Source organism: Sinocyclocheilus rhinocerous, unplaced genomic scaffold (genome assembly GCF_001515625.1).
Source record: "Sinocyclocheilus rhinocerous isolate Xijiao unplaced genomic scaffold, SAMN03320098_v1.1 scaffold1143, whole genome shotgun sequence".
In the NCBI taxonomy this organism is placed as follows: domain Eukaryota; kingdom Metazoa; phylum Chordata; class Actinopteri; order Cypriniformes; family Cyprinidae; genus Sinocyclocheilus; species Sinocyclocheilus rhinocerous.
In genome coordinates this window covers 129,608-145,440 of record NW_015638978.1, presented here as the reverse complement: position 1 = coordinate 145,440, position 15,833 = coordinate 129,608, and the positions used below count along the sequence as shown (strand labels likewise).

Genomic DNA, 15,833 nt, shown 5'->3' with positions numbered 1-15,833 from the left:
GATTCATATATGAATAGATTTTTACGTGCACCCCTAGTTTTCTCTTCCTCTTCTCTCCTCGCACCCTTTGCTGTGTGTTCCCGGAGGCGGGGTTTATGTAAAATTCTGGGTTCTTGACGTAACGGACCCGGGAAGTAACTCCTTGTAGTCCCTTACGAGCCGTTTTTGTAGGCATTAAACTGCCAGAATTTTAAAAGACGATATGTCCGTTTCCATCGAACTTTCAGCTTCGTAACTTTGCAGATATTGTTTATGATCAAACAGCAACATTACACACACCAACTAACGTTAAAAAACTGAAATCGCAATCAACCACCCCTTTAAAGATTACAGAATAAGTTGCGCACTAGAATTAAAGATGCTTACGACAGATCTCAGGTGTTCTCCAGTTCACACAAACACCTGCCTCATTGCAGGCTTGAGCATAAGCTGCAACAGCTGTACAGAGGCACTCACAATCTCCACCTGTGTCACATGCACACGAGTCCTTCACACAGTTCTCATAAAATGGGTTTTGATCCACCTGTGGGAACAAGCATTCCCATCCTTAAAAAATATGTAGGTTTCTTGTATACCACATTATAGTCAGTAACTCCATAACTCCATTTATTGACTCAAAAGTCTTTGCAACTGTACCTTGTTATGGCAGTCTTTGAATGGACCCTTGATATCCTTGATGATACTACATTGTATTTTTGCCCATGTCTCTCGATTGGGGGTCTCAAAGCATGGATTAAAGTCTGGTTTTGCATCCGGGCAATTACTTGACACTTTCCAGCTGTCCACAAACTCCATTATATTTGGAGTTGGCAAATTTCCCCGAGTGGTAAAGTCATCTTTTGCATTTCCATTGAAATTTCCACACAGGCCACAAACGTCTTCCTGTGAAAAAACAACAAAGCACAGATGTTACGCTACAAATAAATCAAATTGAAGGACTGTTGTAAATTGTCTGGAAGTGTCCGTTCAAAACATGACAAAACTGCAGATCATTATTCATGACTTCAACTCACCATGTGCTGAGGTTGCAGAATGATGCGGACGGTGGTTTTGTGGTCCCACAAAACTGTCAGTCCGATGTTAGCATCAATGACAAGGTACATCCCAACGTTTCTCTCAGTGTACTTGATCTCTGGACCACTTCCAGTGTCAGTGACTGTTACAGTCCCATCAGAAAGCAGCAGTAAAGTCCTCTGAGTGAGAGAGAAGTAAAAAAAACAATCGCAAACATTGCAATCCAGTGACTGACTTTGACTCAATATTGCTTTCAAATGTTGAAGATGATGGAGGGAAAATCCTTCATTGGCCTTTTAAATATAAAATTGCTTGCACTATTATTGTCTTATACCACACGTAAAAATAACGTTAACATGCCGAACAGCTTGCTTTAGTATTTCATGACCCTTAAAAAAAATTATTTTTCTCTGAATGTACCATAGTATTGAATGCTTTGCTAAATATAAAACTACATAGCATGAGACCTGCGCCTGTGGCCTTACCCCCAAAAGTATCTTGACAGCCTTTGAACATGTGGTTCCTGTTGTTCCACAAGGCATATTCTCAGTGATCACATGAAATGTGCCAGTTTTATTTCCACACTTGTTCTGCAAAACAAGAGAATGCGACTTGTTGCCTCCTGAAGGAAGAGCTTTATTTATAATTTTATTTAAATAAAGCCTCTGTCAAAATGCACATACCTGAGCAGCAATATAACTGCAGTCTCCCCTGAAGCCAAATGTTTGCTGATCGAAAGTTCTATAATGTCCGCTGCCGTATATGGTGCATATTCCTGGACACTTATAATGTGTACATTTCCAATTTCCCCGTCGGCAAGTACTGTAAATATAGAGGTAGACTCAAATCTTCTGTGGTTCTACAGTATTATGCTATTGATCATTAAAGGCCAGGTTGTATTTCCTCATTATTTAGGGGTTTTATAGTAATGTAACTTTAATATGGCAATGGTAATGGCTGTTTTACACTGGGTTATTATTGTTAACAAAAAAAATTAAAAAAACATTTCCATTACTTGAAATAAAAAAAACATTACCTGAACTAAAAAAAATTTTTTTTAATGAACTTATTTTATTTAAGCTAGTTGCAACATTTATAATGTGCACAGTTTAACCTGAAGTACTAAAAAACAACTAAAACTGAAATAAAAATGAATAAAAACTATTCAAAAAAACTATTCAAACTTACTTAAAAAGTAGTTTAAAAAATGACAAACACAAAATTACAAATACTTTAAAATTAAAATGCAAAATATAAAAACTACAATAGTATATTAATGATACTAAAATAACAAGGGTTTTACAGACCATTTATTGCAATCTATGGTTATCTTAGATCCTGGTGCATAAAACTGTCCATCATGTTTACACGGGCAGTTATCCGGTTTAACACAGTGTCCTCTGGCATCATCCAATAGACCTGAAGGACACTGGCAGCCAGACTGACAGTCCAGTGAGAACTGGAAAGAAGGGAAGAAAACATTATGTACAAGCAAAATGCTGTTATCCACACTAATAACACCATCAGCAAAATCAAGTGATAGACTTTGGTAAAGAAAAAGAGAGATGTTGGAATCTGCACACTCACACAGTCAACTTCCTGTTGCAAACAAGTCTTTGCACACTCCAATCCATGTTCATCTGGGGCTGCTGTACTGCAGTTGAAGAAAATCTTCGTAGAGGAACATCCTGCAAAAGATATCAGATGCAGATGCTGCATCATTCATGTACTTTTTATATCAGAAACCATATTTAAAGACTGTTTACAACAGGTGTTGAGCAATTTTGCAGATAAGGGTGTACTTTCATATGACTATTTTGTATTATATTATATTATATAAAATAAATTATAATTGTTAAATTAGTATTTATTATGTACGATTAATTTTATTGGTTTTGATATATTTACGGTAGGAAATTTACAAAATATCTTCATGGAACATGATCTTTACTTAATATCCTAATGATTTTTGGCATAAAAGAAAAATCTTTTTTGGCTATTGCTAAAAATATACCCAAGCGACTTGAGACTGGTTTTGTGCTCCAGGGTCACATATTTGCCTTCGGCCACCTTGTTCTCTAACATATCAGTTCTGGCCATTAAAAATCCATATTAATTGACCACTATTTATTATTCACTGTTGTTGGTTATCAAAACCTTGGTTAGCCAGTTAATTTTAATATCACATTTGACTAGATAACTCTATAATGCCTTGGTTGCAGATGCCATGATAGCCCAGTACTAGTGATGGTAGTCCATGTAAACCAAAAGCAAACTTATTTAACCTAAGCAGTAGATGAAAGTAATTTTTCATACCCAGAGTTTGGGTTTTCCAGGAACGACAGTGGAGTTTTCCATTCATGCAAACACTGGACAGAGAAATAAGATCAAACTCTATTAAAATCAAAGTTCTTGTATAACTAGTGCACTAATACCTATATTATCATTCACTTACCAGTGTTCATCCCTAATGGTGACAGACTTGCCGGGATTAATTTTCTGTCCGTTGTGGTAACATGGACATTTTTCCATAGGTACACACAGTCCTTTCTCATCTTGGTAGAGTCCTTCTGGACATGCACATCCATCAACAGGCACGAAGTCGACACTGCAGCTTTGGCGCTCAGAGGCAAGAGACAAACAGGTACGCTGACAGCTCTGCAGCTGATATGAGTAGTTCTGCGAGGCCGGGCAATTCTCTGTATACTTCTCTGTAGGGACCAGTTTGAAATGCTTAGAGAAGAGTCTTAAAGATGTATGTAGCAAAATTACATAAGCATTCTTCTAATCTTCTAGGTTAGATGAGGGATTTTCTAGCTCTTTGACACACCCAAATATGATGATCCCACTTGTAAAGGATGCCCTTCCTAAAACGTAAAGCCAGCTATATATTTTTATATACTTACATAGTGTGTGAAAAATGGTAAGCATTATATTATAATGACATGAAGTTGGCATCGGCTCATTATCATTGTACTAAAATAAAATATTATCTGGAAAATATTTACTTTTAATCCAAGATATAAACACCTGAACTTTTAGAATTAATTTCAAATGTATTTAATATCACATTTTTATAATAAATTTGACAGATTTTTATAATAAATTTAATAAAATAGTGCAAAGGAAAAATTGTACACTGTATAAAATTCTATGCATTTCTTTGTTAGTGTGTAAAACAAAGTCACAATTAATCACACGATTTTCGACCAAAAGCAGAATAAAATACTTTTGATGTTTTGTTCACTGAAATTTTCCCATCATGCATCCATCTACGTTTTCAGCCATCTTACCGCACACGATTTCTCGCCAGCCTTGAAGGAATATTCCTTTAGCCGCACAGGCCCGGGAGTATGAGGAGAACACCGTACACAGACAGTCCTCACTCTTCTCACAGGTACAGCTGGAGTATTTGCATCTCTGAAAGCACATAGACATGTTGTGGAAGCTGGGATAAATTGCATTTAGTTTGTCATAGATTTGAAGCTAAATATAATTTTTTTTTTATAAAAATGAACAAAAGCACAAAACAAAACTGAAAAAAACTATAAAAATAAAAGCTAATTCAAAATATTAATAAATGCTATAATACAATATAAATAATATAAAATGAATACTGGGTTGCTTAGTTGCAAAGGGTTAAGAAAATGCTATAATCTATAATCTGCAACTGTTTCAGATCATACTTTGTAGTAGCTGTCTGGATTGACAGTGGCGTGACATTTGGCAAAGAGGCTCTTCTTGTCCTTCATCTTGGAACACCAGTGCTCGGCAAAGTGTTCTAAAAGCAGAAGTGGGACCAAGTCATTGTTTTGCAAGTCACAAGTAAGTCTTGAGTCTTTGCATTCAAATCTCGAGTCAAGTCCAGAGTCAAGATAGGCAAGTCCAAGTCGAGTTGCAAGTCCTCAACTTTAAGCTTCAAGTCCTAAACAAGTCATTAGTGCTGTTTGCCCAAATTAGTGTCTCTGTATTAATTACTACAGTAAATTTAAAGTCATTAATAGTCTATAGTAAGTATAATTAAGTATAATAATAATAAAGATATAATAATTAGTGGTGTTTCGTGGAGGAATGAATCATTGTTTGTGAACAAATCGTAGACCTAAGTGAATGAACAATTTCTATCATGTTCACTGTTTCATTTGTAAATGATTCAGTGATTTTTATGAATCAGCTGAGTCAAATATTTAATAACGTGCTAATACGTAAATCAGACACTCATTTATCGCCACCTACTGACGTAGGTTTACAAAAATAGACATAGCTTTAATGAAGCTGAAAAGTAAATATATAACAATAGTTATAATATATAGGCTACAAATCTTAAATAAAAATAAGAAACCATCAGTGAATGGATTTAATAGACGGAAGGAATGAATAAATGTGTTTTCTTGTAGCTCTACAGTATATTATTTTATGTTCTTATAGGCTATTCCTTCAACAAATTTTGATAACAACAAATTATTCAAATTTCGTGCTGTCACGGAAAGGAACGCGTTTTAGTAATATACAGTAGTTATAATCATGACACTGCACTGTCTTTATGTTATTCTTCATTCAGAATAAAATGTTCATATTTTGTTCATACCCTATTAGGCCTTGCCTTGCCTAATAGGGTCGAGTTAATATGTCGAGCACACCGTTCAAATGAGGCATGCAAAATTATTCACGCCAAAACTGTAGATATTCAGATTCTCAAATATGTGTAAGTCAATGCATTTTGTGACTCAACCAAATTCCCAATGATCACAGTTGATGGCTTAGTTTAGGGCAGGGGTGCCCAAACTCGGTCCTGGAGGGCCGGTGTCCTGAAGAGTTTAGCTCCAACCCCAATTAAACACACCTGAACCAGCTAATCAAGCTCTTACTAGTCATACTAGAAACTTGAAGGCAGGTGTGTTGAGGCAAGTTGGAGCTAAACTCTGCAGGACACCGGCCCTCCAGGACCGAGTTTGGGCACCCCTGGTTTAGGGGCTATGTGCGCTAGCATGTTGTAGCCGGATTTACACCATGTGAATTCATCCATGTCTTCTGAAAGACATGAAGTGAGTGGCTGGTAAACAGGAAGAAAAATAAAGTTAACTTTACAGGTAGGCTACATACAATGTGTGTTTGACGTGAAAAAAAAATCTAATTATGTTTGAAAGGTTTATTATGTTTCCATATACATCGGTGTTTATTATTATTATTATTATAAATGGTTTATAGTGATGATGTGTATTTTAAATGTCTGAAACATTAAAATAGCCTAAAACATTATGTGGTTGAAAACACTGACAAGCGCTCACTGGGCGAGCCCCTCTCTGGCTCACTGCCAAAAGCTGCGCTAATCATACCAGTGTGATCATACACTTCAGTAACCAGCATGGGCGTCGCTAGGCCATTAAAATTTTGCAGTTAGTTCCATAAACTGTACACGAATTCGTGATCGCCTCAGTCCCCTTTAAATTTCATGTGAAAACGGCGGCAGACTTCGATCGGCTCCTCCCCGTCTTTCAGCGCATTCTTTTTCAATCCGCAGACCGCGGCGGCGCAGAGCGAGAAAAAGAGGACAAGGTGTGTGTTTATCGATATATTGTTATAATATCTGCATCTGTGCAGTTCTTTGTCATAAATACAGTTTACAAAATATAATGAGGGAGCAATCGGTTCCCCATCTACTGTAGCCTTCCCCATCTAAGTTTTCGCTGCCTTCACCCCACATCACACCACAGGTTTCCTCCAGTGAAAATGAAGCACATATGAATGCATATACTTTATAAAACGATGTTGCCATTTTCATTTGAATACATATATAGGAATCTACCTTCTAAAAACAAAAAATAGAGTTGTGATAGGCTGGTTACCAGGGGCGTAGTCGCAGCCTCAGTCACGCCCAAGGACTGTTGGCTAAAAGTGGAAACACTTCAGGAGTTTCGAAGTCGTCGTCGGATTGGTTGAATTATACAGGATTTCCGGCAGACGTGCATGTCGCGTTCTTTAACGTTCCGTCTGGAAACAAAGATGCCGTGACGCCAAATCCCCTCACGAAAGTAGAAAGCCGTTGTGTTTACAACTGTGACGACGAGCGCTTATCAGGATCAACTAAACGCTGGATTTTCAAAAGTATGTGAAATATTTAAAGTTCGCGGCATAGAATCTTTAAAATACGTCCGAGAGTTTTACACACCAGTCTGTTATTGTGGCGACATTTCCACGCCCTGAAACGTGACGATGAACGAAACGAACTGTGATTGGTTGTTTGACATGTCGGTCAAACGGCCTCATGGGCGGGCCTAGGCCAGTGTAAGCTGCCATGGATTCCAGACCTTCAGCCTTCAGAGATTTGAGACTTGAGTCCAAGTCAAGTCTCGAGTCATGTGACTCGAGTCCACAATGGTATTTTAAGCAAAACTCCTACTTAACAACAAAATGCATACATGAACAGATACCGTGTAGACTAGTATTAAACGTGCACCAACTATTTTTATGTATGAATACTGGCTGATGCAACAGTATTAGAAGAATACTGCCAGCTGTTGATGTGGTTTTGATTAAGTAGGGCTGTGCAAAAAAATCGAATGCCGTAGTTCACTGACAAGCTACACAAAATTGCGTTCAAAATCGGCAATGAATCGCCTGCGATTTTGAACGTGATTTTGTGTAGCTTGTCAGTGATCTACGGCTTTGTGTAGTAAATACTGCTCCATCTGAAAGCACGTGCTGGAGATTTACTACTAATCGCCAGAAGCGGCTTTACTGACGAGATTCGCATGAAAATCGCATTCGATTTGTTGCCCAGCCCTATGATTAAGGTTTGGTTAAAATGAATTTGTGCACTTCTAAACCCTTCTGTAGATGTATACAACAAATAAAATATGAAACTGAAACTGTCCACCCTGACTTCAGAATCAAAAAGTCTCTCACCGCTGTCACTACTGTAGGAACAGGGGTCGTCCATTCTCTCAGTACGGTCGGGGCAGTTGGACTGGGCCTTCCAGGCGTTTACGAAGGAAACCGGTGTACCCTCCACCACTCCCTGAGGGGTCTTCAGATCATCTGACAGCACTTTGTTAAAATTTCCACAGATACCTGCATAAACACAGAAATCGCACATCATTGGCTATCATGATGGATTCACTTTATAATTCAGATGTTTTATCATGCGTTTTAAGACCGAGGTCTCACCACAAGTCTTGCCCTGGAAGCTTTGGTCCACAGTGATGTACACCTGCATAAGAGGCACCAGCTGTATCTGCACCTGCAGCCCAAAGCTGGTCTGAAGCATGATGTGAAACGATGACGGCATGAACACCATGAAGTCAGCTGAGAGAAAAAGAGTCAAAGTGTTTGAAAAACACTTCATATATATTTTTAGCACATAGGCTCTAAAACACAGAAAATAAATAAAGAGCTTCTTCTACCTCACCTGTCATGTAAGGAAGTGTAACGTCTGCATTGTGCTGTACTGTCCCGTCAGCTTTAATAATCAGAGCCTGAAGAAGAAAGAGCACAGTGTGACACTGAAGACTAAAATTTCATACACTGCAATCACAGGAATATACCACATTTTCAAATATATTAAAATAGAAAAATAGTTGCTTTAAATTGTAATAATATTTAACAATATTGCTGTTTTGACTGTACTTTCAATCAAATAAATGCAGCCTTGGTAAGCATAAACATTTAAAAAAATCTTACTGATCTTAAACTTTTGAGCAGTACTGTAATATGCACATCTCATTAACACTCAAACTGTCAAAAAGACTTGTTTGCTATAAAAGCCAAATATACAAGATTGTGGAAGTAGAGAGGTGTACGCACATTTTTCATGTCGTTGTTAAAAAGCACCACAACAGACTTTAAACAGGTATCAGTTTGATGAGTAAAACAAGGAACAATCTGACCCAATATGATGAACCTGGACTCCTTACAGTCCTACAAAAACAAATGCAGACGTCAACATTTATTAGGAATTTCACATATTCCTAAAGCATGGATACAAAAATAAACCCCAACATGTCTTAACAGTTAAATAAGGTGTAGTTAGTAACTAAGACACTCTTACTTTTGAGAGCACATAGTTACAGTCTCCATGGAAAGTGAATTCTTTCCCGTCAAAGGTGGTGAAATGTGATCCTTCCTCTACAGTGCACAGGCCAGGGCCGGGAATACTCGTACAGATCCAGTTTCCCTCCGCACATATACTAATTACACAATACAATTACAAACAGATGCTGCTAAACAATGAGCTTCAGATGCCAACTAGATAAATCACAGTTCTGATGATTTTATATATTTATAAAATTGCCGTTTTTCCCATACATCCAATGCCATCATAGTTTAGCATTTTGTCAGGTATATGCTGTTAATAGTAATACAAGTATACAAGTAGTAAAAGACATGAAAGGGGACAGAATGCACTGGGATAAAAAAAAAAGTGCCATACATATCCATAATTGGAATAAGAGTAGAACCGAGTTAAATGTGTTTTATACCATTCTTCCTCATCTTTGCGTAGGATCTCTCCTGTGCTGTAGATGCGGTCATGCTTGCACTGACACTTTTCTGCTGGGATGCAGCCCGTGTTTGAGATGTCATCAAACACAGTTCCTATAACGAAGACACAATGCATCATCAACTTTATGTGGTTCTTAAAAAATTACATAAAAAACACTAATATTATGAAACTTTATTACAATTTAAAATAACTGTTTTGTATTTTAATATTTTTTAAAACATAATTTATATATGTGGGGCAAAGATGAATTTTTAGCAGCCATTACTCCAGTCTTCCATGATCCTTTGCTCAAGAAAAATGTCTTATTATCATTAATGCTGAAAACAGTTGTGCTGCTTACTCTTTTCAGGATTCTTCAAAAATAGAAATCTTTTGTAACATCATACAGTAAATGTCTTTACTGTCACTTTTGATCAATTTAATGCTTCCTTGTTGAATAAAAGATTCCTTTAAAAAAAAAAAAAAAACTACCCCAGACTTTTGAACAGTAGTTTATATTAATAAATAATGGTATATATTATATAAATAGTGTTACTGACCTGGCGGACAGAAGCAGCCATCTATGTTGTGTTCCTCACACAGTGTGTTTGTGTCTTTGTGTGAGCATGTGTCCATACAGGGGGAGCCGCTTTCAGAATGTACCATATTGTACGGGCATGTCACAGCTGCATGAGAATACAAGACACACAGAGTCTTTACATCTGCTAATAATAAGGAATAAAAACAAAGGAACAGCTCAAGAGAGAAGAATCCCATCATTTTCACTGGAATTCTCAAGGTACTTACCACAGAAGTTTGCCGTTCTCCAGGACGGCGGAGTTCCTCCAGCGTGAGAGCACTGACGTGAATATTCAGACAACGTCGCACAGAGCACAGAGGTGTCGGTGTCTTCATCTTCAGGTTGACGTAAGCAAATATCATTTGTACAGGCCTTGATATACGGCTCACTGTTCAAAACCCAGCTACAAGAAGACCATTTTTCATCCTTCAAAAGGTCTGCACAATCTGCCTGCTGTTGTGAAAAGGACATGAAATATCTTGAATCTCAAAGGTTCATATTAGGTAACAATACTGGAATTCTGAGTTGCTGTTGGGACATAGAGGGAGTGACTAACAAATTTAATTTGAAATTATCAACTTTCTTCTGTAACTTACAAATTTTTCACATTTGTTCTCCACATTTTGTTCATCGTCGGTTTCAAAAGGATCTTTGCAGGCATGTGTTGGGTTGGGAACTCTGTGCATATTACCAAACTCAGCATAGCCAACCTTCCGTCCTGCAATAAATAAGACATTTGGATATCTTGGATATTCTTAAAACTCTTGGAGATTCATCAAATTAGAAATCCATGAGGATGGAATAATCATTTATACTGTTCATAATTGGCCAAATAATGACTAAGAAATCAGGCTGTAAAAGTGACTTACCGGATTCAATGAACTCACTATAAACTGGGACGCCATTGAAATCGCCACACAGCCCACAAGTGCGATTGGAATATTTGGAGTCGAGTTCCACCTAACAAAGGACCACATAGAACTTCATTGTTAGATCATTTGACAATATTTTTGGCCATTTGGATTTTATGTCAGTATTAATGTTATGTGATCAGAGCAAGCAAAACACTGGAATATGGAATAGACACCATTTGTGTTCAGTCTTGTGGGAAAAGGCCAGTGCCAGCCCTTGGAAACAGTACCATGGTACAATGATGGTAATAATACAATGGTACCAAATTATACTATATATACCATGGTATTTGCATGGTACTCGTTTTTCTCAGTATACACCAGTGAATATTACTTGCAGACTGAAATTCAGTATAGGAAACAACCATGTTCATAAGGACGGATATAGCTACTGTACATTTCAGTGTGTAACAGAACTTTGCCTTATATAGTTTCACTTCACATGTTGCTTCGTCTTGCACAATATGCTAAATCATTCAGTCTGGTCACTCCCTTGAAATGTCTCCTACTGGTTTCCTGTGGCGTAAACTAGTTATATCTCAATTAAAAACTTGTGCAATAAATAAATTTTGCTCCTTCAACTTCTCAAAAAGATTATAAACGTCAAATTTAAAGCCATAAAAGCCAAACACCTGTTCTTAAACATTTTGTCTACCTCTGACTAGAAAACGCCATCTCCAACGTGATTTTAAAGTACTGGGTCTGTCTATCATGTATTTCGCCGTTTCAATTATTAACAGTTTGCTGTAAAGTCCCGCCCATCAGTGAGGTTGGTATTCAGGTGGGACATACGGAAAATACGGTGATTGACATTGCATTGACCAATTAAAATTTGGATTATTTTCCGATCTTAAAAGCATAATTCTTACGCAGATCTATGTACCCTTTAACGAATATACAGCGCCACAACTATATAAATCATATTTTACCCAAGCTTCGAATGATAGTTTGGGGTAATGATAGGATAAAATTAAAAACCATGAAACCAAATTCATGCAAAGAAAGCATGTCGTTCTAATGTATTTTTTTCGTGGGCTAAAACAAACATGCAGCATGTTCACAAAGAAATGTCGACTCTTAATAGCTTATCCTTTTTAGTGAATAAAAGCCATTCAGCGCTAGATGCGTGGCCCGATTCATTAACAAATGACTCGGTTCTTTATAGTCCAGTAAAGAAATTCAGCTCTAGAAGTGTGGTCCGCTTGAGGAACTATTATGAGCCGGTTCTTGTTAGTGAATCAAAACATACTCAAAATGTCAAAATTACTTTTACGTGTCGGTTCTTTTTAGTGAATTAAAAACAAGCTGCGCAAGCACGATTCAGTAACAAATGACTCATGCGAGCCGGTTCTTTTAGTGAATCAAAAACACAGAGCGATAGCACATAGCAGTATAATCTGAACTAACAAATGACTCATATTGTTTGTACCGATTCTATCCACGAATCGCTTATCTGACTCAATTACTGAACTGTTGTCCATCTTGGAAGGAATTAAGCAAGTTAAGTGTATTTTAGGTTTGTATCTTAAATAATTCTGATATCCATTTAAAAAACCTGTAGTTAAATATGTACTTTTGTAAGAGTCATTTTGAGTTCATGATGAGCCACACTAGCCTATAACCTCACCATAACAGCATCCTCTTTATTCCACTTGACAGTGATACCCATTTTGGAATAGAGTCTGGTGTAAATTGTGTTCTCTTCCACAAGAATCCCTGCGACGTGCACAGGCAGCGTTACTCTGAACAAGAGAAAAGATTCAAATGTAAGATTGACCAACCAGAATACATTTTAAAGCCTTTTAAAGCTGTGAGAGCAAATAAGCAGCCAGATGGGTTTCCCAAAATCTTACTTTTTTCCATTGACTGTGACCTGTTTCTCTGTCAACTCAACACCAATGTCATTGATGGTAATCGACACCCTGCTGATGTTTGGGCCAGTGCTGTGTTCTGTTCTCTTCACGTGAACCGAGAACTGGCGAATGAGGCTTTGGCAGTCAGACACCAGGTTATACTCGCATGTGCCTGGGAACTGATACACGTCTCCATCAAATGTCTTGAAGTGGAAGTTTCCCCACATGCTACAGATGCTGTTGATATGGTTACTGGGATAGACTGCAAAAAAAAAAAAAAGGAAAAGTTTGACTTAATTTGGAAAATTTTGAGATAATTTAAAGCATTTGGGGAATTTTTGTTCTTCTACCACAGCCCATAAATTTAAATATAATTTATTAAAAATAAATTAAATACACATTTCTATAAGTGGCATTTCAAATGTTGATCACTGAAATAATGTATGTATGTAAAACATGTAATGTATTATTAAAAATCCATGCTTACAGCAGTTATATAAATGTATTTAGATTTGAATTATACAGTATGTCCTTAAACTTTAATTACAATTATGCTCTCTGTTTGCAAACTCAATTAAAATTCAGTAATTCAAATGACATTCTCAGATAATTCCTGATTTGGTCACTTTTACATTTGTACTAAAACAGTCAATCCACAAATTTATGCAAAGCTGATCAAGTTGAACTTCAAGTCACCATGAAGGGAAGTAAATCAACTTTGTCACTTTTTCACAACTGAAAATATTTTGTAACTTCTAAGGCAAGTCATCAATGGCACTGATAGCATCAGGGTCAGGTGATGAAACTATGATCTTCACAACAGTCATCAGCTAGTTGGTTCTTTTTTCTTTTTCTTTCCAGATGCTGATACCAATGCTGTTTCCAACCACATCATCAAGCTATTTGCACCAACATTGCCATGGTCAAGGTTACAATCCTCAAGAAACATGTAATGATTTTAAAAAAGCTGTGAATTAAAAATTTTTTTTTTTTACTTAATAACTGATGTTCATACTCAAATTCTAACACACTTAAACATTTTTTAAATAATATAAAAAATAAAATAAAATAATAAAAAACACATTTGTGGGTATTTATTCAAATATGGGCATGTTTGACCCTGTGGACCTTTAGGAAAATAATTAGTTCATCCAAAAATAAAAGATTTATCATCAAAGATTTTAGAGTATTAAAGAATAAAATAAAATAAACAAGACAGATGAAACACCTCAAGAATCATTTCAAGTAGGAGTTTTTTTCTGACTGAAAGTTAAGTCTTACCCGTCTTTGAATCAACTTGAATCCCGGTAAGCGCCAGAAGCAGTATACAGACTGTGGATGTTCTCCACTCCATGGTGGGAGGTGAGAGAGGTCTACAGGTAGAGCTCCAGTACTGTTGGATTTCTTTTTATACCGTCTTTTATATAATTTCTCATTCATATTTCTCTCCCCACCCTGCAGGGAGGGTCTGCCAGCTCTCTGTGATGTATGTGACAGAAAAAAAGTCAACCTGCTATTACAAAAGTCCAGTGATGGCGTGTGTGTGTGAGGGCAGCAGTTTCTCTGCCACTCTAAACGATGTTTGATGAGACGTTTATTAAAATGTATTTAATGAATATTATATTTACAGCAGGGTGTGAATAATTTACAGCTTCTGTGTACATGTGTGATGAGGATTAGTACAAATATTATTCAGTATACAGACTGTGGATGTTCTCCACTCCATGGTGGGAGGTGAGAGAGGTCTACAGGTAGAGCTCCAGTACTGTTGGATTTCTTTTTATACCGTCTTTTATATAATTTCTCATTCATATTTCTCTCCCCACCCTGCAGGGAGGGTCTGCCAGCTCTCTGTGATGTATGTGACAGAAAAAAAGTCAACCTGCTATTACAAAAGTCCAGTGATGGCGTGTGTGTGTGAGGGCAGCAGTTTCTCTGCCACTCTAAACGATGTTTGATGAGACGTTTATTAAAATGTATTTAATGAATATTATATTTACATCAGGGTGTGAATAATTTACAGCTTCTGTGTACATGTGTGATGAGGATTAGTAAAAATATTATTCACTCCTAAAACCTGCAAAAAAAATATACAATGCATGATTAATAAACCATTCAGCAACTGATTTGGAGAATGAGATGAAGACTAATGGTCTTGTGTAAATAACTAGAGTCTTAAGTGTCCTGAGTTACTTTGTAGACCTACATATGAATTTCTTAAGTAGGATATGATCATAAGTGTGTCAAAATAATCACATTTTCCATCAAGCTTGCAGCAAAATGCCAGTAAATGTCGAGTGATCACATATATGATTGCGTGTGAGGTTTGAACATCCGGTCTGTGATGCAGATAATCTGACGTTCAGCATCTTTGCAGGTACACAGGTGTGTCTCAATCTTCTGAATGCCACCAGTGCTTTCACGAATTAAAACAAACTGACCATTCCTCATTTGGCAGCGCTCATATCTTGATCCTTTTCTTGATCAAGATTTCAGACTTGTAAGAAATGTGATGTCATGCATAACCATTTATGGGTATTTCTTCAGCTATTTTTTCAAGCATGGCTGACCCTGTGGACCTTTCGAGAAATGATTAGTTCATCCAGAAATGAAACATTAGTCATCAAAAAGTTTTACAGTATTTATAGCAGAATAAAATAGAACAACATAAAATAAAACAAACTAAAATAAAATTAAAATGAAAAAGGAGTCTTACTGAGGGGACACCAAATGGTAACAATATAAGAGATTTCTGATTGTTGTTTAGTTGCAGTAAAAATAATTACATTCATACAGACAGGATTTAGATAAACATAATGCTAATAAAAAAATCAATTAAAACCTTTTTAAAAAATTAAAAGAAAGACAGAGAAAGCAATGAAACAACTTAATTTCATTTAATGTACATTCAAATGACAAAACATGTATATGTCACAGTTATACTACATTAACATTAGAATTGTAAACCGAAAAAATCAATCAAATCAACAAGTGAG

At 36.6% G+C, this 15,833-nt stretch overlaps 1 protein-coding gene across 1 annotated transcript in view; it reads right to left on the bottom strand.

Annotated features, from left to right (window-relative positions):
* The window catches only part of LOC107750727 (mucin-2-like), a gene marked incomplete at its 3' end in the record, with an annotated part of 19,410 nt that extends 5,219 nt beyond the window's left edge, over positions 1 to 14,191 (bottom strand). Inside the window, exons 1-22 of the mRNA XM_016566244.1 lie at positions 14,119 to 14,191; positions 12,838 to 13,099; positions 12,612 to 12,726; positions 10,943 to 11,033; positions 10,670 to 10,791; positions 10,301 to 10,526; positions 10,054 to 10,179; positions 9,492 to 9,606; positions 9,062 to 9,200; positions 8,818 to 8,931; positions 8,423 to 8,489; positions 8,182 to 8,319; positions 7,921 to 8,085; positions 4,701 to 4,795; positions 4,308 to 4,434; positions 3,553 to 3,725; positions 2,322 to 2,473; positions 1,698 to 1,725; positions 1,500 to 1,604; positions 1,014 to 1,193; positions 637 to 882; positions 367 to 523 (exon numbers count right to left, since the gene is read on the bottom strand). Coding sequence (XP_016421730.1) covers positions 367 to 523; positions 637 to 882; positions 1,014 to 1,193; positions 1,500 to 1,604; positions 1,698 to 1,725; positions 2,322 to 2,473; positions 3,553 to 3,725; positions 4,308 to 4,434; positions 4,701 to 4,795; positions 7,921 to 8,085; positions 8,182 to 8,319; positions 8,423 to 8,489; positions 8,818 to 8,931; positions 9,062 to 9,200; positions 9,492 to 9,606; positions 10,054 to 10,179; positions 10,301 to 10,526; positions 10,670 to 10,791; positions 10,943 to 11,033; positions 12,612 to 12,726; positions 12,838 to 13,099; positions 14,119 to 14,191 — 3,016 coding nt within the window. The remainder of the gene's footprint in view (positions 1 to 366; positions 524 to 636; positions 883 to 1,013; positions 1,194 to 1,499; positions 1,605 to 1,697; positions 1,726 to 2,321; positions 2,474 to 3,552; positions 3,726 to 4,307; positions 4,435 to 4,700; positions 4,796 to 7,920; positions 8,086 to 8,181; positions 8,320 to 8,422; positions 8,490 to 8,817; positions 8,932 to 9,061; positions 9,201 to 9,491; positions 9,607 to 10,053; positions 10,180 to 10,300; positions 10,527 to 10,669; positions 10,792 to 10,942; positions 11,034 to 12,611; positions 12,727 to 12,837; positions 13,100 to 14,118) is intronic.
* Between the last annotated feature and the right edge of the window lie 1,642 nt (positions 14,192 to 15,833).